The sequence below is a fragment of the Fonsecaea monophora genome (genome assembly GCF_001642475.1).
Source record: "Fonsecaea monophora strain CBS 269.37 chromosome Unknown Scaff2, whole genome shotgun sequence".
NCBI classification, from domain to species: domain Eukaryota; kingdom Fungi; phylum Ascomycota; class Eurotiomycetes; order Chaetothyriales; family Herpotrichiellaceae; genus Fonsecaea; species Fonsecaea monophora.
Window position 1 is genome coordinate 278,831 of NW_019173933.1, and position 26,005 is coordinate 304,835.

At 51.7% G+C, this 26,005-nt stretch overlaps 11 protein-coding genes across 11 annotated transcripts; 4 read left to right on the forward strand and 7 right to left on the reverse strand.

The window, feature by feature from the left end:
• Window positions 1-222: 222 nt before the first annotated feature.
• Window positions 223-1,002, reverse strand: AYO21_00491 (hypothetical protein; the record flags this gene model as incomplete). The annotated part of the gene is made up of 2 exons (XM_022650481.1): window positions 223-717; window positions 910-1,002. 2 exons carry the CDS (start codon window positions 1,000-1,002, stop codon window positions 223-225), a joined length of 588 nt encoding a protein of 195 aa, XP_022517095.1.
• Window positions 1,003-2,327: 1,325 nt separating this feature from the next.
• AYO21_00492 (hypothetical protein) lies at window positions 2,328-2,880 on the reverse strand (the record flags this gene model as incomplete). Its single annotated transcript, XM_022650482.1, has 2 exons — window positions 2,328-2,682; window positions 2,741-2,880. The coding sequence occupies 2 exons, from the start codon at window positions 2,878-2,880 to the stop codon at window positions 2,328-2,330; spliced, it is 495 nt and encodes a 164-aa protein (XP_022517096.1).
• Window positions 2,881-3,750: 870 nt separating this feature from the next.
• Window positions 3,751-4,164, forward strand: AYO21_00493 (hypothetical protein; the record flags this gene model as incomplete). Its single annotated transcript, XM_022650483.1, has 2 exons — window positions 3,751-3,837; window positions 3,904-4,164. 2 exons carry the CDS (start codon window positions 3,751-3,753, stop codon window positions 4,162-4,164), a joined length of 348 nt encoding a protein of 115 aa, XP_022517097.1.
• A 303-nt stretch (window positions 4,165-4,467) lies between these two features.
• AYO21_00494 (hypothetical protein) lies at window positions 4,468-7,658 on the reverse strand (the record flags this gene model as incomplete). Its single annotated transcript, XM_022650484.1, has 6 exons — window positions 4,468-4,702; window positions 4,914-5,532; window positions 5,585-5,654; window positions 5,704-5,859; window positions 6,667-7,568; window positions 7,628-7,658. 6 exons carry the CDS (start codon window positions 7,656-7,658, stop codon window positions 4,468-4,470), a joined length of 2,013 nt encoding a protein of 670 aa, XP_022517098.1.
• A 1,682-nt stretch (window positions 7,659-9,340) lies between these two features.
• On the reverse strand, window positions 9,341-10,837 carry AYO21_00495 (hypothetical protein; the record flags this gene model as incomplete). The annotated part of the gene is made up of 2 exons (XM_022650485.1): window positions 9,341-9,400; window positions 9,461-10,837. The coding sequence occupies 2 exons, from the start codon at window positions 10,835-10,837 to the stop codon at window positions 9,341-9,343; spliced, it is 1,437 nt and encodes a 478-aa protein (XP_022517099.1).
• Window positions 10,838-11,329: 492 nt separating this feature from the next.
• Window positions 11,330-13,726, forward strand: AYO21_00496 (hypothetical protein; the record flags this gene model as incomplete). The annotated part of the gene is made up of 1 exon (XM_022650486.1): window positions 11,330-13,726. One exon carries the CDS (start codon window positions 11,330-11,332, stop codon window positions 13,724-13,726), a length of 2,397 nt encoding a protein of 798 aa, XP_022517100.1.
• An 869-nt stretch (window positions 13,727-14,595) lies between these two features.
• AYO21_00497 (hypothetical protein) lies at window positions 14,596-17,480 on the reverse strand (the record flags this gene model as incomplete). The annotated part of the gene is made up of 6 exons (XM_022650487.1): window positions 14,596-14,769; window positions 14,826-14,972; window positions 15,034-16,051; window positions 16,102-16,600; window positions 16,648-17,285; window positions 17,347-17,480. 6 exons carry the CDS (start codon window positions 17,478-17,480, stop codon window positions 14,596-14,598), a joined length of 2,610 nt encoding a protein of 869 aa, XP_022517101.1.
• A 2,014-nt stretch (window positions 17,481-19,494) lies between these two features.
• Window positions 19,495-20,549, reverse strand: AYO21_00498 (hypothetical protein; the record flags this gene model as incomplete). Its single annotated transcript, XM_022650488.1, has 2 exons — window positions 19,495-20,380; window positions 20,458-20,549. 2 exons carry the CDS (start codon window positions 20,547-20,549, stop codon window positions 19,495-19,497), a joined length of 978 nt encoding a protein of 325 aa, XP_022517102.1.
• A 329-nt stretch (window positions 20,550-20,878) lies between these two features.
• AYO21_00499 (hypothetical protein) lies at window positions 20,879-21,481 on the forward strand (the record flags this gene model as incomplete). The annotated part of the gene is made up of 1 exon (XM_022650489.1): window positions 20,879-21,481. One exon carries the CDS (start codon window positions 20,879-20,881, stop codon window positions 21,479-21,481), a length of 603 nt encoding a protein of 200 aa, XP_022517103.1.
• A 474-nt stretch (window positions 21,482-21,955) lies between these two features.
• AYO21_00500 (hypothetical protein) lies at window positions 21,956-23,359 on the reverse strand (the record flags this gene model as incomplete). The annotated part of the gene is made up of 1 exon (XM_022650490.1): window positions 21,956-23,359. The coding sequence occupies one exon, from the start codon at window positions 23,357-23,359 to the stop codon at window positions 21,956-21,958; it is 1,404 nt and encodes a 467-aa protein (XP_022517104.1).
• Window positions 23,360-23,676: 317 nt separating this feature from the next.
• AYO21_00501 (hypothetical protein) lies at window positions 23,677-24,513 on the forward strand (the record flags this gene model as incomplete). Its single annotated transcript, XM_022650491.1, has 2 exons — window positions 23,677-23,780; window positions 23,880-24,513. The coding sequence occupies 2 exons, from the start codon at window positions 23,677-23,679 to the stop codon at window positions 24,511-24,513; spliced, it is 738 nt and encodes a 245-aa protein (XP_022517105.1).
• Between the last annotated feature and the right edge of the window lie 1,492 nt (window positions 24,514-26,005).

Genomic DNA, 26,005 nt, shown 5'->3' on the forward strand with positions numbered 1-26,005 from the left:
TGAGTTTTCGCAGACTAAAGCTCGAATACCTTCCCTCTTCTCCTGCCCATGTCTGAAGAAGACATGAGCGTTGCTGAATATCATTTTCTCGCACATTTCTGTGTGAACATTCCTCGCCGCGCCGACATAGACAGCCCGGTTTTTTGCAAGCGAAAAGGAGAAAAACAACGCGCATCGAATGCATTGAACTCATGTGGTTACAGTGGCTTTTTCGCACATGTTTCAGTTCTCGGTCTTGATCTTCTTGTTCATCCTGCCTCCCTTAGCGGCGGCGGCGACGTCTCGCCCATACCCCTCATGGTCGTCGACTCTACGCTTCTGCGGCATATACAGCGGCATATGCGCCATGGGTACGCCGTTTGTCGCCGGTGTCGCCGCAGACTCTGCCGGTGAAGGGAGACCGTAGGCAACGCCCGGGCTAGAAGGGTCGCTCATTTCCACCTTGACGCCGTTCGCCATGGCGAGTTCTGTAGCGTTCAGCTTGCCAGACTGCGGTTCGAGCTCGGCTTTGATATTAGGCTTCGTTTCTTTGTCGTCGGCGCTCTTAGGCTTCGACTTGGATGGAGCCTTAGGCGCGGCATAGGCGCGGGTATTTCCGTTTGGTGGACTCGTAGTTGTGATTATGTTGAGACCATTGCGCTTCTTAATCTCGCCGAGACGCTTCACGATGGTGTTGGGCTTGGTGCCGGTCTTTTCGCAGTATGGGCCAATATGGAACTGTCGGGCGCGGGGAGAGAGTCAGTACATCACGCCGAAAAGTGGCACTCGATTCGGGGAAGAGAGCAAGAGAGAGTTTGACGTTTGAGGTGATGTGAGATGAAATTAGGGGACGTGGTGAGGTAGGTAAGTAGGTAGTGAGAGGGCTAGAGTAGCCAGAGGGAGTGGTGGGAGGCACTGGTCAGCACTTACGAGGATCGCCTGAGGAGAGTCGCGCATCAGCTCCAACAGGAACATGGCGTCTTTGGAACTCAGTTCCTGCTTAGATTGTTGTCCTGGTGCCATTTTGATGAAGTGATTTGTCAATGCTAGGGAGATGGAATGAATGAGTGTGGTGAATCGAGCTTGGAGGGGTCTCTGTAGAAGGTAGAAGAGATGGAGATGAACGAAGTTGCATAGGCCAAGTGAGTCGAGTTCAAGGAACAAGTGAAGAACCAAGTTGAAATGAGGACTCTAGTGGGAAGGTCGCTAGTGAGACTGGAGGGGCACGTTTTCGCACCCTTCATGACCAGGAGGCTGGTTTCTGAATTCACAGGTCACTTTAGCTGTGTTACTCAGAGGCCAGAGTCTGATGAGGGAAACCAGAGAGGCGGAGAATGTCGAAGAAGGAAATGCCCGCACGTGCAGATGTAGCAGCCGGTAGCGTCCTCGCTCCGGCTAAGTGAGGCGAGACTAAGGGGGAGGGTGGTGATTCATGGCGCAGCAACTTACGCTACGCTCCTCACGGGCTTCCGAACTTGCCTAGACCAATGTCCTCGTAAGTGCTTGCATATTTCGCGCTATGGGGAGCGTAGGGCGAGGGCGTCCCTCGAGGAAAGCAATTAGACGAGTCAAGACGAGACGAGATTGCAAGGCGCGAAGCTCTTGCAGGACATACAAACAAGGCGCAAGAAGGACAAAAAGACGGTGTAGAGTCCCAACAAGATTGGAACGATCAATCACACACACGAGACGACTTCCATGACAACAAAACTCCTCAACAGAAACCAAAGAGGTGCGTGACGGCATACGAGCAGTGCTCCCTTTCCGCCTATGGTCTGATAGGATTTCCTTGCAGGACGATCCCAGGGTTGTGTGAATGAGTGGGGCCCATTGCCAGGAAGTTCTCTGCCTTATGTTCCCGCGGCGATGGTTGGTTCACCTTTCTGCAGCCCACCATCCCCGCTCCGCATCATCCACTAGCATCCCGCGACTAGGCTCCTTGATCGGATATGCCAAGACATTTCTAGTCGGTCGCCAAGAAACTCAAACAGATAAAATGGACGACAAGTCTGCATATACAAACCCAGGCATACACGTTTATACAATGTTTGATGGCCGCTATCTCTTGAAATTGAGGAGGCTGGGAAGTCTTCCCACCTGATGCAAGCGAAACCCCCTTCTTCCCAGCCCCCCCTATTTTCTCCCGCAGCCGACTTGCCCAGAACACAAGGCCTGCCCACCCCCCCCAAAAAAACCTTACTGGAAGTCGCTTCTTCGAAAATCCTCAGCCGTTTTACCGGCATATGTGCACCGTTTCTGAGCCACTTCATGGCGGTTTGAAGCCAATGTCTGCAACCGTTGCACACTGCTTGCACCCTTGCGAACTCAAAACTCTGGAGACTGCCACCTCAAGCCATGAAGCTGTTGCTACCGCTGTTCCCACTGCTTTGTCCACTCATCATGTCCCCCATGTTCACCGACGCGAAATAGGCTGCCGCACTGAATGGTGCGTCGTAGCTATGAAATGGATCCAGACTATTCACCGCCATCTCCTCATGCTTGGCTGCCCGAGGGCTTTGGGACTCCTCGCGAAAGGGAACACCTTCGACAGACTTTTGCTTGGATTTTCGACCTCGCTTGGAGGGAGGTGTCTTGGTCTCGTCATCTGGTTCCGCTTTGCGCTTGGTTGGCGTCGATGGAGTTGGGACCCCTTGCTCCCCGACCATCTTTGCCATGTCATTCCGTAGCTTGTAGTACTTCTGACTGTTGCAGGTCAGTCAATTCTGCAGACGCCTTCGTCCACGGATCGGGCAACACGCACCTCACGGCTGACGGGGTCAACCCCTCTCCTAAAAGTGCTGCAACCCGCTGCCACGTATCAGCTGAAGGCCTCAGATTTGCAGCAGAAATCGCAAGTATCAGCATGCGGCGCTCCCGCTCGGCAGTCCATTGGTAAGGCATGGTGGAGTTGATGACAATGTCTTGGAGAAACACCGACAAGCAAATGGCAAAGCTGTTGCGAGTGTGCTCGAGAGTGTCGTGAGTAGAGGAGGAAATTGAACGGAGAGACTAGTGAGGTTGTGAGAATATGGGAAAAAAGTCGCTAAATATAGGAAGAAAGTTGAGGGCAATCAGCAACACACCGTCATGTCGCTGGAGTGTCGGTGTGGACCTGAAATGAGGTATCCGCAGCTGCTGGATTTGTTAGCTTGGAGTTAACCATCAGTAGTCACAGTGCGTCCCGTCGTGTGACAGTGATGAGACGATAAGGAGCAATTCTGACAGTATCTCCTCGCCACTAGCAAGTGCAGGACGCAGAACTGACGTTTGTTGGCAAGAGGCCATCAATATGCAACCTCTATAGCTGATTTGACTCCCCGTGTGCAAACCTGCACTAGGCACGTCTAGCGCCGGAAAATGGCCTCTTTGAACATTCTCTGATGGCGGACGCGACGCTGAAAGCCAATCAATGGCAATGTCGGATCCCTGTCTTCGGGCACACTCAGTCACGGAACTGCATAGGCCCAAATGTAATGACAGAAACCGTCTCCGAGCATTCCTTGCTTGCTGTTGGTTCAGACGCTGAGCCTTCAAGCAACTTCTCCCCGGGAGTCGTCCTCTCCCCCTCCTCTCGAAAGCTAGAGAAAGCCTGGGCCTGGAGCGCCTTGGTTGATAGCAGCCTGAGAGGTATAAAATGCCCTTGAGCCTGGAGGTCGAGACTAGAAGCACAGTCTCGAGAATATCTTCTACTCCTATCTAGACGTTTGTTGAACCATCTTGTCTTCTCAAGCCCACCTTATCTATCATACAAAGCAGAGAAAACTTGCAACAATGGCTGAAAATCAAACGGTCGACATCAAGGAAGTCGACATCACGGCTCTGATCGCCGCCCTTCAGAGCGCGGTCAGCCCTCTCGAAGTATGTAACACCCCACTCCTAAGGCTTCCCAACAATTCCTTCTCTAACCATTCATCGATGATCTAGGTCGATGCCGAAGAGGTGGCTAGACGCTTGGGCATGAGCCTAGCTTCTATTCCCCCAAAGTTCACGCGGATCCGCAAACAGTACCATATCGACATCAAGGTCGTCAACTCTGGGGCCTTACAGCGCAATCGACAAAGTACTCCTAAGAAGAGGGTTTCTAGGAAGCAGCCCAAACGTGTGAGGACCAGCAATGCTCCAACCCACTCGGACAATGAAACTGGGACGGAGTCATCGGGGAAGTCGTCTTTGAGAATACTATAGACATGGAAAAAGAGAGTGCATGAGCATTCAGCAGGGCTGTGCAGTGGTGGCTGTCATAAGCACTGGGATGAAGCATGGAATAAGGTGTTCTGAACAAAAGAGGAGCACAGGCAATGACATGAGAGAAAACAGGGTCGGTGATGATATGATACAATCAAGCAATGCGGTTCCTTTTGAATGCGATAATGACAATGAATGATGGATCCAAGTGTAGTATGGGTGTCCTTGGGATGTTGTCTGTATGACATCCGCTGTGTTCAGCTCCCATTCAACCCGCCATTAATTGTTTGACCGTGCTCTACTCTACGTGGAATCAGCGTAGAATGCTCCGTAATAGTCGGCGAGACCTGCCGTGTGGTCACCGCTCACGTCGAGGGACTGCCGGTTTGTCATCCGCTCGTCCGGGATCGTCATGGAACCGGTTCGCGCCGTAGAAAATAATACGGCTTCCCTTTGTCTTTGACAGACGGCGGCCGCGACTCTGACAAACTGGCTTTTACTCAGAGTGACGGGCTCGGTAATCTCGGCGTGCGACATTCTGGTGCTTGATCAGGTTGTGACATGCGGTGGAAACGAGGGACAACACGTGGACAGTAGAGGTCACGGGAAATCATTTTCTCTCTCATTACTTTGTTTGCTATGAGACGATGCTCACAGCGTGTGATGTTCTCTGATCTGCTTAGACATGCATAAATATGTGTCAATATCTGACACTGCGCCCCTCTGCCTCCTCTTTCTGGACTCTTCACTTGCGAGCCAGCCTCGCTAGCTTCGCCTTGCGTGCTGCCTTCTCCTTGCGCTCTTCGGCAAGGTCATACTCCCCGTCCGAGTCCTCAGAGTCCTGGCGCCTTGCACACACATATTCCTCCTCCCCCTCCGTACCGCCGCGCCCGTCCTCGGACATGGGCTTGGCTGCATGGCGAGTTTTGCGCACTGGCAAGGTTCTTCGAGTCAGCGGGGTTGGAGTGGCGATATTGGCCTCATCGCCGGAGGTGGTCTCGCTTGCCGATCGCATGTCCTCGTCAGAGAAGGGTGAATGGACGCGGCGCTTGCGCTTAGATCCGGTGCTAGGCTTGTTCGCTGACGAGCGCTTGTTCCCGGAGCTCACACCGCGGTGTGGAGTAGTGACTATATTCTTCCCTTCTGGGGATTTGATCGTGGATGATTGAAACGTAGCAGGGGTGTCGTCAATCTCATTCTTCGCCTTAGACCTGGCTTCGGCTTTTTCGTCTTCATCATCCCCTTTTGTGACGGGCCCTTGCTTAATCTGCCGTAAAGCCTCGAGGTCTTTGCCGTGTCTTATAATTGCCCTGAAGTTGTCGTTGATGCTACGAACAGTCGGTTTGACATGCTCATCATCGTCGTCGGCTCAAGCCAAAGTCAGCAGCGGTTAAAAGCGAACAGGAACCTCGTTGCTTACGCCACATCTTAGCTACTTGGACGGCATCGATCTTGAAGTTTGGTAAACACGTAATGGCAGTGCGAAGGAGCTGTTGATGGTCAGTGTGGGAGCCGTGAGACAAGGTCTGAAGAGTCTACAGTGAGCTTTCTGGCATCGTTCCAGCGACTGACGGGCATTTTTGGATCTTTGGTAGAGAAGAGGAGACTGATCTGACAGAAGAATTTGACAAATGCTGACGGAGTAATGGTAAGAGGTTGATGCTGAGTTGATTCGAGAGCGGACTCGACAAATTTCTGACAAACAAGAGGTGTGTGAACGTGACAAAGAAGGACAGAACTGAGGCGAGAGTAATTAATCGTGGGGGAGAAATTCAGCGCCCCAGTTCGCAGCCAAGCCACAAGTTGCTAGAAACAGAGCAGAGAGTGAATGGCGCCTGACATGTTGAGTGAATTTCCTACCCCTGTCGCCCCCTTTGCGGCGTGCGCCATCTCGCCATGAGGCGTCACTCTGCCCACCAAGCACTCTTTTGTGAGAACTGCGCATTTTGTTTGCCGCATGAACAAAGCGTGAAGGGACGTCGCTGCCACTTATGTATACATACTGTGCGGGGCATGTTGTACACGCCTGCACCCAGTGTACGAGAAGGCGATGGGTTCGCTGCCGCTGCCACCTCAACAACACAAGAGTTTTGAACAAGAAGAAAAGGAAAAGATGGAACGGAATCACAAGGATGGGATCGAGGGTAAAAGGGGCACAAGAAATCAGCGCCGGCCCGAGGTTTATCCGAAAGCCTTGCGATATTCTATGGATCCATTACAACTGACAAGACACAATCAGTTAACACAACTACCTGCTCAGAACCAAGTCAAAAAGCAATCGACGCAAGACGAGCCCATTGATCAATCAAATATCCGAGAGAGAAGCAACAGCGCGCAACCATAATGAGAGCCTAAAACCGAGACATAACTACTGTCATCGCTAGCCAATTTGTTCCCCACCGACCGCTCTTGATGCGCATATTCAGGTTGCTCATGATCGACAGGTCTAGTTTGAAGAGTTTTGTCAGGATAATTTCCTCGGCAGAGCCGTGCAGTACCAACTATCCCTGCAAAAACATCGCTAGAGTTAATGGCGTCTAGAGCTGCCGAAAGAATCCCTGCCCTCGAATTCTCAAACGCCTTGTGCGGCCAGAACGGCCAGACGAACAGAATCGCAATTACAAAAGTCTCCAGACAGATGAGGAAGGAGTTCAACCCGAGATTGAGGTCGCTGTAACTCAGATGCTCGGTTGGTTTCAGGACGTCACTCTGCGAGAGGGCATTGATGATGATCCTTTGTACAAGCTGGGTAAAGACGAGGAGCTTGAACACGCCCATTTTATAAAGAATACGCCGGTCGGCAACGTGGAGCTGGCTGCGACATCTCGGGTAGAACTTGGAGATGCCGATGAGACAGATCGCAGTCAGCAACCCCTGAACAATGCTGATAATGGTCATAGTCCGCTGATAGGACGTGGTTCCGTGGCACTGTGTTGCTTCGACAATCTCTGTGGCAGTGACGGTGACCACGCGGGTGGGCAAAATTTGAATCACGGTGATCCAAGTCTTGCGAAACCAGTTGACGCTTGCAGCATTTGAAGGTTTGCTAGTCCCAGGGTTGGTAGCAAAATACTGAAGCTGTCCTTCAAAGGACTCTGGCGCCACGCAGGCAACCAGAAGAAAGAACAGTGCAATGAGTGCAAAGGCCTCGTAGAGCTCGGCGATCGGAGTCAGGTAGTTGGCCAGGTTGTAATGCCAGACTCCGAAGAAGCTGAAAATGGCGAACACTCCTGGCGTCCAAATAAGGCGGACAATTTGCTTCTGTCGTTGTGGTTCAGCATATCTCGCCAGGTGTGCAAGTGTCAGGAGACTGCAAACGGTCCATGTGCAGATGGTGGTTCCCGCGGCAATATACGTCGTCAAGGTATGGTAGGAGAGATCGTTGACAAGGGGTTCTGCTGGGTCTTTACAGAGAATGTCAGTCAGCAGTGGAAAGGATCAGCCATAAAGATGTGAGACTTACCAGCATTGCTAGGAGAGTTACAGCTGCCCATAATGTATCAATGCTGTTCGATGTTCGGATCTATTTGCGATAATTCTTGGGGTGGTTCTGGATGTGTCCAACTTTTAGGGCGACGCAGGGGACATATATATATGTATGTATACATTTCGACCCTCCTAGTTCAGACACTACGTGCGACATGCTTGAGAACCTTCTGCATTCGATATACTCTACAACTCGTGCAATAGGACAGAAGCAGTCGTCATGTCGCGCATGGCTGAGACGGTGTCCCTGTCGATGTATTCCAACATACGAGTATTCCTGTGGTGTGGGTCTAGTGGTTCAATAAGTGGTGGATCAACCTGCCGAATGCGGAAGTCTCAGCATGCGTCACACATAATTACCGAGCACGAGACACACGAAGCGGTACATCCATCCCATGCAGACTCTATTAAGCGAGACAGGCACTGTCAGCCCAGATGATGCGATTGGGTCCTTTGTTACCAGAATTCATCGTTGCAGGGTCTTACCTGAGCATTTCTCTTCCCGCTCTCTTGAACAATACTACGTCAATACCACATGTCAATGAGGTATACTTTTTCAGCTGAGAAGCCCAAGGTGCCTTACACCCACCGAGGTCCACGAAGTAAAGCGTGCCGTGTATGCAGGGTCCTAAGGTTAAGGTAGGCAGTGAGCGATTAGTACTTCCCTTGCCACTTGTTATTTTGATCCTGTACAGGAGCGACGAAGCCCGGCCAACATCTCGTGGCCGTTGTCTTCATTTAGGCGAGACCTGTGAGTTTCGAGACACCCTTAATCCTCTCCACTATGATGAGACAGCACACTCTTCTCATAGAGCTTATGAACTCTGGCAGCAACGCTCAACTAATCCATGCGAAGGCGGTGCATCGAGTCTAAGCACCACGAAACTGACAGACACATCGACCAACATGACCTTCGCGTTGGGCCAGTCACCGTGAGTTGGCAGTGCAAAGGTTCTTTTTCGCCTATGCCTTCCAGATAGAAAACCCCTTCTCGAGGAGAAGGGAGAAAGGGAGGGTATCTAGAATAAGTTCCGGACATGTATCCTAGACTCATCAACCGGCCCTTTCTCCCCACGTTCAAATACGCTCGCTGCCTTGGCCAAACTTACCAGGAGACGAAGAGATGCAAACTCGAGGGCCCGCACCCGAGGTTGCTTTGGCTGTATACGGCAGAGCCATGTGGTTGACAAAGCCTACCGCCTTGACAGATTCCAGCTTAGTGCTTCGAGACGAGACGCTTCTAGCTTGCCAACCATTGGGATTCTTCGAAGTAATCGCCTTCCAGATTGAGTACATGGCGAGGCACCTTCGCGGTGGGACATTGGAGCACACGCTCTTCTACTATGAACTAGACCCCTTCGGAACGGCTATAGACCTAACAGGGATAAGACGCGGGGTTAGGAAGAGAACGAGAGGGAGTGCCTTGCGAGGCTCTTCTAGTGCCGCAGGGCGTTCAAGGCTAGCCCATCTCAGTTTGATTATTGTATCACCTGGTAACTATACGTATTTTATTGCGCTCTTGATGTAAATTGACAAATCTAAGCATCAACATCTGCGCTCTATAGATCAACTCGTTCAATATGCAAGACTTGCCGCTTTAGAAGCTCAATACCAAATGCCACGTCTTCATATACAATGCAGAGGTAGTCTCTAGGAAAGGGGAAGGAAGGGACCTCAAGAATACAGCCTGCTAGCTGTTCTCGATAATGCAAGCTTGCGTGCCGTCCACTCCAGGTCCGCCAGCAAACCACTACTTGCCAACAGCCTTTCGTTTTCGCCACCATCTAACCACCCACCACGCCACACTTACCGTGAGCGCTGTTCTGTACGCCAAAAACAAGGCGATCGCCCAATTCACTCGGCCATAGTACCCATACAACAACTTACCAACGGCATGTTGCGGGTCTTTTCCGACACCCAATCCGCCGATACCGACACTGTGCTTATTGAACGATGATCGCTTAGCCGCTCGAGAAGACTGCTCTCCTTTGTCCAGAGGAGCGGGAGCGGACGTCGATTCAGGCCCCATGACGGGAGTAGATTCGGCCACCGGGACCGCTGTTGCCTCGCTTGCGCCATCCATCGCGGTCTGACTGGGCTGCCGCTGCAGTTTGTTCGGCCAAGATCCAGACGAGAAGGTCTCTGCGCTATTCTTTCGGAATGAGCGAGTCATGACGTACACAATTAGACGGAGGTCAGGGACTGTAAACGTGGGATATTTCCAGAGCGCCACAGCGTTGTAGGGTGGAAGCTGATCGAGAAGATCCGCCAGGACGCCGAGTGTAAGACCCCAGAGGATCAGTGGTTGTTGGTAAGTAAGAAGAGAGTGGTGAACAGAGGAGGAGGACGGAATGCCAAAGGGCGCTTGGGCCCAACCAGACAAGGTGGAGAGCTTATCTCCACCCTCCGTAGGTATGAATCCCGGTATTGAGCTGGCATAAACAGACTCTGTAGGGAGGAGGCGAACGGCACTGAACATCATCTTTCCCATTGTCCAACGGATCAGTTTGTGGATTATGGGACCAACGTGCTTGGCCATTCTTGAGGACATGTCCACGGCTTCTCGAGTCCGTAGAGTGGGTGAAAGCAGAGCACGGAGAGAGACCCAGTGCACCGAGGCGACTTCTGTGGGCTGTGGCTGGACAGGTGGAACGGCCTTGCCTGTCAGGAGGAATATGTAGGGGCATAAAACCATTAGAACGTCTTTCCCCCATGAAGTTGTGACCAGCCGCTCGGGGAGATTCCCTGCGGGCAGGCACTCCGTTGTCTCCAGGTCCAAGCCTATCTCTTCTCTTGTTTCACGGACGGCAGCAGCAAAGTCATCCGCATCTTCGGGGTCTCGCTTCCCCCCAGGCAAGGCAATATGGCCCGACCACCTATCCCCAGCGCGACCGGCGCGCTTGATGAAAAGCAATTCCGGGTCTCCTTCCTGGACCCATTCTTGCGCAAAGAATTCGCTGAGGGTCGAAGGCGGCGAGGGAGGAGAAGGTTTATCGACTGCTATGAGGGAACCATTGATGCTGGCAGGGACGGGTTTATAAGCTGGTCGGACACGGATAATAGCAGCTACGCTGGCTCGTTTCGGAGAGGTATGGGGAGGATTGGGGACGTGCGGGTACGGATTCTCGCTGAGGTGTACAAGGACTTTCTCGAGAGCTTGTATAATAGCTCTCGAGTCTTCCGACATAGCTGTGAAATTTTTGTTGAGGAGTTCTACTCGTCTCAGAGCATACCTGAGTGTTGTAGATGGGATACGACATGACTCAATGGAAGTTGGCAGCCTCGTCGGGATCATCTAATCGATGCCGAGGCTGTCGTCTTACTCCGAGCAGCCAATTGGAGATGGCCGGCCGGAAAAACCGTGTCCGAGAATCTTCAGCCGCATTAGGCAAGTATCTTGTGAGCACGGGAGGGGAATCGCCGCTTCGATTGGTTGTTGCTCACCACGCTTTGCTTTTTGAGAGTGGGGAAACCGCAGGGAACAAGGCACTGACAGCATCGAGGTTTCCAAAGCTGCGTTGCGAGTTGGTCAAGCTCTGTCGGTTGTTGTACCAATAACATAGATTTATGGATTTTTCTCCCTAGAGCTTCTTCTCCTGTACTCAATATTGACATCTAGATGGAGTAGCTGCTGCGACCTTGAAGACCGGACCTACACTGCCTTCGTTCTCCCGCCAACATGCGCTTTGGCAAGACCCTCTCCGATGCCATCTATCCACCATGGAAAGACAAGTACCTCGAGTACGACAAGATCAAGAAACTCCTCCGCGAAGATGAAACGTCCCCTCAAGGCCGAGGTGGTGAGAGGAGCTGGAGTGAACAGGACGAAGAGAACTTTGTCCACGAACTCACCGTAACCCAATTGGAAAAGGTCCACCAGCATCAGGTCGATACCTTCAACTCACTACGAGACCGAACCGCTGCCTGTGAGGCAAAGCTCCCGTCTACCGAAGGCGAAGACGCAGGAAAAGCTGAGGAGGAATACAAAGCTGCTGCAAAGGAGCTTCTTCCGGAGCTTGACAGCATCTCCAAGGAGCTCAATGAGCTTAGGAAGTTCAGCAGGATCAATTACACCGGGTTCCTCAAGGCTGCAAAGAAACATGATAGAAAGAGAGGTCTCAAGTACAGAGTCCGTCCGATACTGCAGGTCCGTCTGTCTCAGATGCCGTTCAACCAGGAGGACTACTCGCCTTTGCTTTTCCGACTGTCGACCATGTACAGTTGGGCTCGGCAGCAGCTCGAGGGAGAACAGGCTGGCAAGGAAGCGAATACAGACGTCCGACCAAAAGACGAGTACAAGGCTTTCAAATACTGGGTTCATGTGGACAACCTGCTCGAGGTCAAGACGTACCTCTTGCGTCGCCTGCCCGTCTTGGTGTACAATCCCCAGTCAGTCAAGGTGGTCGATTCGTCCCAAAAGGACCCGACGATCACCTCAATCTACTTCGATAATCACAACTTTGACCTGTACCAAGGGAAGGTCGAAAAGGGTACTGGTGGTGCATCCCTGCGTGTCAGATGGGCTGGCCATCTACTTGATGAACCAGAGGTGGTCCTTGAGAAAAAGTTCGTTGACGAGGAAACAACCGACAGTAGTGACATCAGAATCCAACTGAAGCCCAAATACCTCATTCCGTTTCTCAAGGGGGAATACAAGATGGAAAAACAGATCAAGAGACTCGAAGAGTTGCTGGGACCTCAACATGAGGACATCAAGGCGTTCAAGGCCAACGTTGACGAGATTCAGTCTTTCATCAAAGAGAAAGAACTCGAGCCAGTTCTCCGAGCAAGCTATACCCGGACTGCTTTCCAGATCCCCGGGGACGACAGGATCCGGGTGTCGCTGGACACTGATCTGGCCTTCATTCGAGAGGATGCAATGGACCCTGACCGCCCGTGTCGAGATCCAGATGACTGGCATCGGTCTGATATTGACCAGAACAAGATGGAATACCCATTTTCCGCCATTAAGAAGGGCGAGATCAGCCGGTTTCCCCACGCGGTGCTCGAGATCAAGATCAAAGAATCCAAGTATACTAGAAATAACGCTTGGCTCCACGACTTGATGAATTCTCACCTGGTCAAGGAGGAGAAAAGATTCTCCAAGTTTGTTCATGGCGTGGCCGAGCTATTCGAGGACTATGTCAACAGCTTTCCTTTCTGGCTGAGCGATTTGGAAACCGACATCAGAAGAGACCCTGTTATAGCGTACCAAGAGGAGCAACAGAAAGAGGTTAAGAAGGCAGAGGACGAAATGGCCGTCGGCAGCTTCATTGCGGGGTCCAGATTGACCCCTAAAGGAAAGGCTGCGTCTTCTCCTGGCAAATTCGCAGAGAGAAGACTTTCCGGCCAGCTTTCTCAATCTGTTCAATCTCAAGGACGCAGCAGGGCCGAGCCGCAGCTGGAAACTACTGCTGAGGAACGGGATACTGACGAGGATGGCATTCATCCAGCCGACCAAGTCGAGGTTCGAGATTCGTCCAGGGGCGGTCTTCGATCCTTCCTTCCAGCCTTCTCGAATTCTCGTTACGCCCGTCGTCGTCGCCAAGGAAAAGGAGCATGGGAGAATGCTCCGCTTCCGCCGGGTGTCAAAGAACCAAGTTTCTGGATCAAAGACCAGGGTGAACTGAAAATTGAAGCCAAGGTCTGGCTTGCCAACCAGCGAACATTCATCAAGTGGCAGCATATCGCAGTCCTCCTAGCCACCCTATCAGTTGGCCTTTACAATGCTGCTGGTGTTGATAACAACATTGCCCGCATCCTTGCCGTGGTGTATACCTGCTTCGCCGTGTTTGCAGGAATCTGGGGCTGGTACGTGTATATGTGGCGTACGAAGTTGATCAAGGAAAGAAGTGGGAAGGACTTTGACAATCCGATTGGGCCGTTTATCGTCACTATTGGTTTGGCCGTTGCATTGATCTTGAACTTTGCTTTCAAGTATCGTGCTGCATTACAAAGTAACAACCCTAGTCCGAGCAATGGCACGACTAGTCCTTTGATGCCGATGGAAATGTTGGCGCCCAAGATCCAGCTTCCCCAAGCGGCTGCTACTGGCCTTCTTGTCCAGGAGCTTTGAAGTTGCAAGACCTGGCTGAAACGTACCGCACGAGGATAGATGGTTGGATGGCTGGAAGGGAAACAAAATAACCACAGATATAACTATATTTGTCAGGCTCAAGGGAAAGAGCCCCTCATTATTGGACCAGAGAGTCAATGCATCAATAGTCAATAGCTTCTGATTATAATATAGCATCTCCAGCATGATGAATCCTGTCCAAAGTGATGACCGCACCACACCACACCACACAACCACACATCCTTTATTCCGCACCCAGCCGGGTCCAGGACCCAGTCTCCAGGACCTAGTACATACGTACAGTACAACCTTGCAAAACGAATCGGCGACGCAGGCAAGGGAACAGTGGGAAACAAGGAATTGACGCAACCCACGGCCAACTGACTGACTGACTGACTGAGTCACTCACTCGATGATGAGCGATGAGCGATGAGCGAGATCTCGTGTATTATAACGCACTCGACTCAGACAACAAGTCTAGCATAGCCTGGTCTAGCCTAGCCAAGTCAAGTCAACCCAAGGCAAGCCAGATTTCCATCCTCTCACACCCTCTCATTCATTTTCTGGTTCGATTTCAGGACACGCTCTGCATTGCATTGCATTTTTTTTTATACGAGGACAAGGAGGAAAGGAATTTGCGCGCGCGGAAGGTGGTTTTGGTCAGTGACAAAAATTGGTGCAAGGAACATGTCGCCGCAAGGGAAATGTATAAACCGCACAGACCGGGCCAAGTAAGCATGGGTAAATGCAATGTAGAATGCTCCAGGCCAATCCTTTGTGGAGATTTCTTCATCTTTTCATTCTGCAGAGAAACAAGTGGGATCAGTTTCTCTCATCTTGGTCTCCATCACTGACTGCCATAGTCCACCTCACTGTCTCGCCTCGATAACAACGCCCTCGTAATCACGGGACTTGATGTAGTCGAGCGTCCTGAAAAAGTGCCGCTTGGGATTCTCCAGGGCTTGGGTATTCCCTTCAGAGTTTGTTGTCGATAGGTTTGAGTGGATCAGCTCAATGAGCCCATTCAGGTACTTGGTCGTGACCTGTAGCATGCATAGTTAGACATTAGCGGGCAAATCTAAGGATGGGTCGTCCTTACCGTTTCGTTTTGCTGATCAAAGTAGTACACGTATCTGTTGAGGATTTCGACAAACAGCTCGACAGAGACTGCGGTGTCCATACAGGCGTCCGCAACACGTAATGCCCGTTGGAGACATTCCAGCACCCGCTTACCGTCGCGATAGAACTGTTTTCGCCTGGTTAGCATTTCAAGATCTCCAACTGCATCTGCGCCTGTCGCAACTCACATTCTTCGGGTCCTCTTCTCTACCAGGTATCTCAACGCACCACCATAAATGGCTGGCGAGATAGACCGCGCGACATTGGTCTGGCTTCTTTAGCAGCTTGCTTCCGTGCAATGCGGCTTTTGTAATCAACGTGTCGTAGTTTTCCTTTCCAAATCCCCTCGTCATCTGCAACGCGCCGGCGATGATGCAGACAGCCTGGAACTGTGCCCTCGAATCACTGATACTGTCCTCGTAGATGGTGAACGCTTGGGCAAAGAATTCATATGCGAACTCCTCAAAACCACACTGGTCGGCAATTTGACCACACGAAACAAATAACCGAAGACATAATTCTGCCGCTCCAGGATTAACACGGGTATATAATTGGGAGAGGGTTTGATGCATGAATCGGTACAGCGCTGAAGATTGATTTTGCCAGTTGTCATCAAAATGTTCGCGGGCTTTGAGTTTCCGCGCGAGCTTCATGGAGGCTGTGATAATGGCGGGTGTCGTATATCTAATCCGCTCGTTGCCCACCTCGTAGGCTTTGCGCATCTGCTGTAAGAGTTTGAGCTGAGTGTCGTTGTCGGGCCCTTGAACAAAATGAACTATTCGGGCCAACCACCCCTGCTCCTCAACGGTCTCGTCCGACTCACCACCTCTCGGGCGGTTCAGCCCGGGATAGCCAGTCGGTTGCTGAATGCCCTCTTTGATGATAACTTTGAGGAGAGACATGATTCCGTCCAGGTGTTGCGTGGTGGTGATTAGCACATGGTTCCGCAGGATGTTCTTGGCCACCTCGCCGGCCACAGCTCGCCTCGTCGCATACGTTTGTGATTGGTACAAAGGCAGATAGTTGGGAAGAGCCAACGCCGTGAACAGCGACATATATGTTCTGATCGGCGCAAGAAGGAGGTTGAGCATATTGGCTTGTGTTGCAGCGGAATGGAGGTCGGCGGAGTCCATATATTCCGCGCCCTTTTCTCGGGCATAGGCTAGAATCTGATCCAGGTATTCTAGCCTCTCAGGGTAGATATTACTAGCTGTTGTTAGTTTGACCATTTGGTTAATCGGATGATGCGAACGTACAGTGCGAGATTGGCCAACGAGGTCAACAGGGCCATTGTGTCTTGGATAGGGAGGCCTCGGGTTTTGACAAGATTTACGACTTGTTCGTAGAAGATCTCAAATAGCCTCACATCACCGACGCCGGCCCCTTTCTCACCATTTGTTGGTGGTGTGGCCGGCGTCGCTAATTCGGTCTCGGTCGTCTGTGTCTCTGTAGGTGATTTGGTCTCGGTGCCGTTCGTCGTGGGAGTATCCGGCTCAGCAACAGGGGGAGCAGGCTTCGTTTCCTGGTTCAAGTCGACCTTCTCGAGCATGCGGGTTGCGGCTTCTTCTTCCGCCTTTTGCTTGTCTTCGGCCGACATCGGTTCGGCGCTTTCTCTCTGTGCATAGGTAGATAGGCGATCCATCAAGCCGATGACAATCTTCTTCATGTCGACATGTGGATTTAATCTCGCGATGGCCGAGAGCATCTGGTCTAGAGTGTGAAGGTGGTACTCGTCTGGAAAGACCTTGGTAATGACTGGATCTCCGTCAGCAAGACACCATATTCAGATGCTGTCCTCGTACCTTCGAGCAGATATTCCTGGGCCAGGACATCCCGACATTGAACTACCTGTTCCAGGAGCGGGCTGATGATGGTAGACTTGTATGTCTCCAAGTCGACCAATTGGCTCAACCTCACCAGATTGCTTCCAACCAGCAATTCCAGTTCCCTCCGCTCTTGCGTTCTTTGCTCCCTTTCTCTCGAGTGGCCCTGATGTTGCCACCTGACCCAAAGCTTGTTCATCTCCACGAAATTGGTAAGAATGAAGTTGATTGAGTCTTGGAGATTACCCTGAGGTCCCTCATCTTTGCCCGTGGGTAGGTGGTCACGGGCTTGGCCCATCAGGTAGTATCGCAGGAACAGACCTCGGATGGGATGTTGGACACCACGACTCATTTCCATCATGTCTTTCATTATCTCCTTGACCGGCGCATCTTCGACCCCCATGTATACGGTGCCAACCGTGATCATCAGATATAGTCTGGGTATTATGTTGCCTGCGTATTGGACGAGTTCGTAGAGGTCGGCGAGGTGGTTGACGGGATGCGACTCGCGGAGATACTCGGACAGGTGCCGTAGAGCATCAAACACGGCCATGTAGAGCTCATAGTATTGCTTCGGGCCTAGGGTAGGTGTGCGCAGCTCGGATACCAAAGTTGATCTGGAGTGTTGTATAGCGGTTAGTGAGGGTGAGATTATTTGAGGCATTGAAAAGTCCATACCCGCACTTAAGAGCGTCCATGAGCTTTCCCGGCGTCTCAAGGCATCTGCGCATCTGCTGCGACTGTTGACGCACGACGCCGAGAGCTTCCTCGAGCAATCGGCCCTGGTCTTCGACGGGCGTGCCTGTCGCCATCTTGCGACGGCGCTGGTGGCTCGCACCCAACGGCGAACGAGAGTGGCAGCGAAAAGAAAGCTTGGAGAGATTCTCAAGAGGTGTCGAATTGGAAAAGGTACAAAAGAATTTGCGCCGATCAACGCGCAAACGACCGGGCGAAACTTTGGGATGTATTCGGGAGCGTGCACGGGCAGTTTGGCAGGCAGCGGAGAACTTCCTGCGCCTTTACCGGACTTCAACATGGGAAGTTGCGGGCGGAAATGGCTTGGCAGCGAATCCTCAGTACATTCTATCTCACACGACCTCAGGCTGCCTATAGTACCTAGACCCTACGTCTTACAAAGCAGATACTTGCGATGTGCTATCCTAAAAAGGATTGTACCGGTATCCAGCAACGACTTTCGACCGTCATCATGCTGAACGAAGCAGTCGTTCTTCTGTCAGATGTCATGTTCCCTGGTGAGGTTACGAGGATATCCGGTCCAAGAACACCAAGCCAGGGCCAAGGATGGTTGCGAGATTGGAAGCAGATCAATAATGTAGAAGTTTTCTATTGTCGTTGTTATCATTCTTCTAGATATCATAAGTGTACAGTGTCGACCGTCTCAGACATAACCGCCAGCACCTCGCTAAAATCCAATATATCACAATGCCTCCCTGGGAACAACCGCTCTTTGCCAACCAAGTCCACAAACTGCACTCATAGATAACCCTTTTATACATTCTTCATTCACGGAAAGAAAATTTGACCAACATTGCTTCACGGAGGTGTAGGGATGGAGGGCGGCACACCCCTGAAGGGGTTGACAGGCGTGGTACTGGCCGCCGGTGTCGATATTGATGACCACATTGTTGGCAAGCCAAGTGTCCAGCTTGGTTGGGAGGGGGACCCTGAAGTGGCAACAGTGCTCTCTGCTGCCCCGCTCGAAGAACTTTCAGGCGTGACTGTATAGTAATAATATGTGTGCCACATGCCGTCGTCATACGGCCTGGTCGAAGGGAGAGATTGTGTGACAGTCACAGTTACTGGTGAAATTGTTTCTGATGCAGTCACTTGTGCAATGGAGTATGACGAGGGCGAGGAGTCGGAAAAATATTGCTGTGTCGAAGAGGCGGGAGGTGCTGGTGTCGAGGTTGGCGAATAGTCGGTCACGGTAATAGGCGAAGGAGAAGTGACAGTCACAACTAACGTTGTGGCTCTTTCCGACTCTGTGATGACAATGGTGGATAGTTGTGTCGCTGTACGAGTAACAGTCGAGGAGCCATCGTCTGTTGTGCTTCCTCCGCCCACTGGGACAACTGAATAGGAGACAGGTGCTCTTCGCTCGATCGCAGGGAAGAGTGGCCAGGCTCCGGACAGGACTAGTAAGGAGGACACGGCAAAGATGTGAAAGGATGTTCTCAACTGCATTCTGTTGAGCAAGCGAGTTTAGTATCACAGTCAAATAGATGTCTGAGGATCTATTCGGCACTTGGAGTAGTTTCTTGATCACAATGTTGATGTATGAGGAACCTGAATATTAGAGAGGAAAAAGAGAACCAGGGAAAAGAATCTTGAACATCTACCTATCCATGTCAGAGCAGAAATACAAGGGCTGGTCATTATCACGAGCATTTCTGCACGCGTGTGCGGCACTCATGTGGTGTGGCTGCCGTTTTCACTGGCACTGCATCTCGTTGAAGAGGTTGGGAGAGTCAGATTCAAAGATAGACGAGAGCAGAGCGCAGCCAGCCGCCAAGACCAAATTGTAAACAGTGGCACCACCTATGATTGGCTGAACCAAAGTGGCTGGCCGCTGCACAACCCCGCCGAGAAGTGGCTGGGGAGACAAAAGTATGTAAAACTTGCAAACAGTGCAAACTCTGGAACGTTCATCGGGGGTTGTTTCGCATTCCACCGACTCTCATCAAACAGTTTCAGGGCGCCACGCAGATCTAGACCTGTCTTCCACGCGGTCTGAGTGCACCGAGCACCCTCCGACTTCTGGAAACAGGCATCGCAGGAAGCGAATGACTTGCATGAGTCCCACAATCAGCTGGCCTTGGCTTTGGGCTTTCGGATCACGATCCTATCACCTTCTCGCGTCCAGCCAACATCTTCTAGCTTCGCCAGTTCCTCCCAGCTCAGTTGACCACCTGTGGCGCTCTGGATGATCCAATTGACGTCACAGGCATAGTAGGCTCGGCCGATGGCTTTGAGGACCATCCTGCGCTGTGTTTCGAGGTGCCAATGAAGGATCGCTCGCACGTAGCCATCAACCTTCTGTCGAACGCGCCAGAATGTGACCCAGTCTCCCGTGGCAACTGATTTTAGTAAATTGTCGACGATCCGACTTTTGAACCCAAAGCGGACACGGCTTTTGTACCTCAAGGCATACGCCTGACCAAGATCATGTTGCCGGATCGCTGTGTCAAGTATCAAGTAGCTCGTCATCTCCACCAACTCGGAGCGTGGCAGAGGGTGCTTGGGCGTGTGGAGGACAGACAAGAGGTGCATCAACGAAGCATGGTAGCCTTCTGGGTGTAGCGCGAGGATGGCGACTCGGATGTTGAATACATGAACTCGTTGAGAGAAGACTGAGTTTGGTGCAGAAGTAGAGCTGGCGAGTAGGCCCTCACGTAGCTTTCGCAAAGCTAAGAGAATGATTGACAGCTCGGCCGCTTGCGATGGCGACGTGACATTGCTTCCTTCACTGTTTGTAGTGACAATAGAGTCTCGTTGCGCAGTTGGGCCAGGTTGCGTGTTTGTCTGCTTCCCGGTGGATTTCTTCGATGGGTCCAAGGCCGGCGACCGGCCCTCGTCGAGAGATAAAGATGCAAAAGCATTGTCAAGATCCTTCGAATGCCGCGTGCAGAATTGCATGTAGCGAGCAACAATCTTGTTATAGTAGCTCTCTTGAGTTTTGAGGTCGAGCAGCCTTGGTCTCGTTATAAACAAGCACCCTGAGCCCTGTCAGAAAGAGGAAGATACCTATTATCACCTTTGGAGACGAACCCCATTGCCTCCAAAGGATCCTGCTTCACTGGGCGCAACCTGTCCCATGGCGCCGAAGATTTTCGTCCGAGGGGTGGAGGGGCTTGAGCCATGTTTGTCTCGCCTATGCGATTCTGCTCGACATTATATCAAGTCTAGTCTCTGTGTAGCATGTGTCGGAACACTGCGCCATCACCTTTTTCGTTAGGCGCTGGACAATGGTGAGAAGCAAAGATGATGCCAGGGGCGCGTTGTGCTGCTCGTACTTCGTAACTCGTAAATGTCTGTGGTTGAGTGATTGATAGGAAGGTCCGGGCCGAGCCTCGCATTGACCTCATCGCCTCCAGGTCCCGATATTTTCCCGCTCCTTCTATAATTACTGTCCCAACATTTAAATTTCTCATGTCGACCGGTTCATCAGAGTCAGAGTCAGAAAGCAGCCATGTCGACAAGGAAATTAGACGACGAAAGACCTGGAGATGAAGGAACAAAAGTGCCCCCTTCTAGTGAAGTAATGAATCCTGACAAACAACCTGCTGAGGCCGAAGATCTTTGGCACAGTCTCATACACTGGCATGATCTACCACACTGGCTGCAAGACAACCACTTTATCCACGGCAGCTACCGGCGGGCATCCTACAGCTACACAAGATCTCTTCAAAGCATTCTGCACTGGCATAACGAGAGCGTAAACATCTGGACGCATTTAGTCCCTGCCACTCTCAGCTTCCCCTTTGCAGCATTTCTCTATAGCGTCCTGGAACCTCGCTATGAGAAAGCATCAGTGGCCGACGTTATAGCAATGAGCTGCTTTTTCGGTGGTGCAGCTATCTGTCTAGGACTGAGCGCATTCTACCACACACTGTCCAACCACTCTCCGCGGGTTGCTAGATTCTGGAATCAGCTGGACTATGCTGGTATATCTGTGCTGATTGCCGGTTCATTCATTCCCAGTGTATATTATGCATTCTGGTGTCATCCTGGGAAGCAATGGACATATTGGATCATGGTGAGCAACAATCCGATAATGCAAGCACACTACTGAGACCTGCTCCAGATTTGCACCCTGGCCGTAGCATGCACCACAACGTCAGTCCTTCCGCGGTTCCGAACACCAGCCTGGAGACCTTATAGGGCTTTGATGTTCGTCGGCATGGGCATCTCCGCAGTATTTCCTGTCCTGGATGGGCTGAGGACATTTGGACTGGAAGATCTGGAGAATCAAATTGGTCTGTCTTGGCTGGTATTGCAAGGAGCTCTGTATATCTTGGGAGCCGGTCTGTATGCGGTAAGTCTGCAGCCATATTTATGGGTGATCATGTGCTGAGTCAAGAATTTCAGGCGAGGGTTCCAGAGGCCATCTACCCAGGCAAGTTTGATACCCTGGGAAGCTCACACCAAATCTTTCATGTCTTGATCGTCTTGGCCGCCTTGTCCCATCTCAAAGGACTCCTCAAAGCCTTTGACTACCGGCATGGGGCCATGTCGTCTGTTTGCATATAGAACCAATCGCAAATGTTCATAACTTGAAGTCGGCATTCACAAACGCGCGTAGATAACCGGTATCCCTCTGACGACTGGCGATCTGCGAGGCCATCGACGTTTTCAACTCGCGCGATCGATCTGAAGTCAAATCGTAAATGGTAGCAAGGTTGATCGTCAAAGTCTGGAAAGAATGTCCGTCATTGACGAGCTTTTCCAGAATCTGCCGGGACCTTCGGACTTCCCCTCGATATAGATACGCGACTGCGAGGTTCTGTTTCACGAGAGCTGCCAGTTCTGAATTAGCACTGGCTTCGTTGTCAGACAGAGTCGCTGTCGCATCGTCATATCGGCCTTCGGCAATGGCGAGAAGAGATCCAAGTACCAGCCTGTCTTGCGAGCCCAGCTTTCCGGAATCAATTAACTTCTGGGCTCCGACAATATCGCCCATCTTGATTCTCAACAGGGTCATCCTGGATGTCCAGAGTACCAGGTGATCATCAGTTCTAGGTTTCATGTCTTGGAGCGTCCTCACAGCGCAATCGATATCTCCCATCTCGATCAAGGCATTCACAACCCGGATCGACACTTCACTCAGCCTTTCTGCCCACAGCTCTCTCTGTTCAGGTGACGTATGCGGAGAGGACAAATGTTCTCTACATTCCAGCGCGACATCGTAGAGCGTAGAAACGCCCCTCCTCGGGTCTGAAAAGCCGATGCTCTGCAGTCTGAGCGCTTGCAAACGTAGAGAAAAGGGCATTATATGGCTCGGCACTTTGTGCGGACCAGCCAGATCATCTTCATCTGCACTTCGCTCGGAGGCCGGCTCATCATAGTAAAATCCGGAACTCAGATCCTCCAACGCCTTGGCCTCCTGTGCAGCAAACAGCAAATTCCCCGACAGTTCGAGACAAGAGTACCGAATCTCCAGCAAGCGGAAAATAGACTTTGCGTCCGTAGGCCGTACCGTGCCGGACACCAGGATAGAGCCTGCCAGCTGGGCAGCACGTAGAAAGTCGCATTGAGAGAGGAGTGAATCCAGGTGTTGCATGGCAGTCTGCAGAGGAGTTTCGGGCTTCAGTGGCGGGAGAAATGGCTTTCGAAAAGGGCCGGGGATCTCCAGCTGGGAGAGAGGATGGTAGATTGAAGCATCGAGGAGGAAGGAGAGATCTCTCTCCTCTACCGCAGCCACGTCTTCAGTTTGAGCCACCTGTTGCTGATCGCTTGGGGCTGGTGGTCGTCGGGTAGCTGTTTCAGCCGCCTCTATAGGTTCACTGACTTCTTGCTTTGGCGACAGCTGTGCTGTAGGATTTCGAGGTGAGGGTACAGGTGTCGTAGATAGAGTCAACGGGTCTGTCGGCGCATCCAGTGGGCCTTTAGTGGTCCGTCGAGGTAGGGCTGTTCTACTTGACGGCTTGCGACTATGGTGTGCGGAAGACATTTTGAAGGGTGTGTTGCTCTTCACTTGTTGTCAGATCATCTGCCCTGAGCTCTTCCACCAAGCCTTAGACAAGGTTTAGATGTAAGGGGGACAGGCTGACAAGGCACAAGGACATCAACGTTGATGGCATGGATGGTGATCCGGATAAACTTCGGGTAAATGCACTGGAAATTCACCACGTCGCGCGCCGCATTGATGATCTGGCGCGTACGAACTCCAACTGCGAAATCCAGCTGGAGATTCTGTCTGTTCCGCAAACCGCACCACGACCACGTCGCAATCCACTCTGACAATACACGCGGCAAAGATTTACAGCCATGGGTTCTAAAGGTGACAAGTATTCAGTCATCCTCCCCACCTACAATGAGCGCCAGAACCTGCCCGTGCTGGTGCAAATGCTGTCCGATGTCTTCACAAAGGAGTAAGTCGTTCAGTCCACCCTCAAACCCTGTTCAACGCGCACGGACCTTGGGAAATAATCTAACCATGTCTCTCTTCTTGTTTCGCCGTTTGCTTGCAGGAAACTGAATTGGGAAGTCATCATCGTCGATGATGCCTCGCCGGACGGCACCCTCGAGCGCGCAAAACAAATCCAAAAATCCTTTGGCGCCGACCACATCATCTTGAAGCCGCGGGCGGGCAAACTGGGTCTGGGGACCGCGTACGTTCACGGGCTGCAATTTGTGTCGGGCAACTACGTGATCATCATGGACGCCGACTTCTCGCACCACCCCAAGTTCATCCCCGAGTTTGTCAGGATCCAAAAGGCTACGAATGCGGATATTGTCACGGGCACGCGGTACCGGTCCAAGAACGGACTGATTGGGGGCGTGTATGGGTGGGACGCGAAGAGGAAGTTGACGAGCCAGGGCGCCAATATCCTCGCGGATTTCCTCCTGAATCCTGGTGTCAGTGACTTGACGGGATCGTTCCGGCTGTACAAGAAGGAGGCGCTGGTCAAGGTGATTGAGAAGACGCAGTCAAAGGGATACACGTTCCAGATGGAGATGATGGTGCGGGCCAAGGCCATGGGCCTCAAGGTCGAAGAATGCCCCATCACCTTTGTGGACCGGTTATATGGCGAGAGTAAATTGGGTGGCGAGGAGATTGTCGAGTATCTCAAGGGATTGCTGTGGCTATGGTGGTCGGTCTAGAGCGGGCCACTCTTGTTGGTTACCGGGTTCGCCGGTTATTTTGAGCAAGAAAACGCATTCTATGGTGTTTTGAGTCAGGTCGGGGTTTACTGGGTGCGGTTGTGGCGGCAGATGGATCAGAGGATTGATTCACCCTTTTCTTCTCTATTCCTCTTCCTCTTGCAGCGGCCAAGCGACAAAAAGAAAAAGAGCGGAAATCCTCCTCGAAACTACACGGTTTCTTTCCGCCCCCAACTCGACTGATCCAACCTGCACAACGGCGCAAATATTGCTCCGGCATAACCACGGGGTCGGCGACTTTTTTGAACGGCGATGATGCTCTTGTCTCCAGCAGGAAGACGAAACGTGCGTTACTCACGAAGGAAGTCTCGCCACTCTCTTGTTCAGATAGACAGACAGCTCTCGGGGTCCGAGTCCACAGCTGAGGTCGCGCAACCTGGTTGTGGGCACATTTCTCCTAGGATAAAGGAAGAGGAGAGAAAAAAAACATCCAATGAGAATAAAGAAGAAACAGTCGTAGATATAATACCCCCGAATATGTATCCGTACGTGTGCCCCGGTACTGCTAGCCTGGCTGTGACCTTAAAGTCATCAATTCACTCCAGTCAAAAGTTCAAATTGAGTCGAAGTGGTCGGCTATTGTCGCTTGTAGGAGCATGCCGATGTACCAAAAGCACCTGGATACCAGACGAGACAAGACCCGTGCGTCTCAGGTCCAGGGACTTGACACTACATGTATCAGGCGTCCCAGGCACGCCAGCTGAATGTTGCCAGTAGATTAAAGCTGCAACAAAAGGACCAAAATGGAGTATTCTCGTAGATGACTATGCATTATACATTTCATTCATACCTACCTGTTCACCGACATCAGCACCCTAAGCTGTCTTCTTTCCATTTTGAATCCACCAGCGGCTATTTCTCGTACATCAGGCAAACTATTCACACCGTTTCAATTGGAATCTCGTGATGGTCATGTATACATACATAGACAGTGCACTGTAGCAAACCAATCAACTACAGCCAAGCTCATATCATCACGTCTGGGAGGGTGTGTCAGCCACTGCAAAGAGTTGTTGGGCAGCGCGAACGTAGTGGTGAAACAGCTATATGCCATCCTATCCCATCCTTCCTCTCTCGACAACATCCCATCATTGGTCTGGAGAGTAGCCGGCATGCCGAGACGTCATATGCAAGGGCATCATGTCCAGGCTTGCCAGGGTGACCTGCAGTCAGCCCTAAATCCTGCCTCTCGCACTTTCTACCTAAAACGCACGTTGGCGCAGCCACACTACCTCCAGCTTCGTGTTTGTCATGCAGCCTCTCCAGAGACGTCATCATTCTTATTGGCGTGGTCTCGCGTGGTTGGATCTTTCGTCTAACATTCTGGTGAGAGGGCTGATACAAGGGCGAGGCTGAACCTCCCTGGACATTTTAAGGCGGCTGGCGGTCATTGGTTGGGCACGTCAGCTAACTAGGTGGTTATGAGACCAAC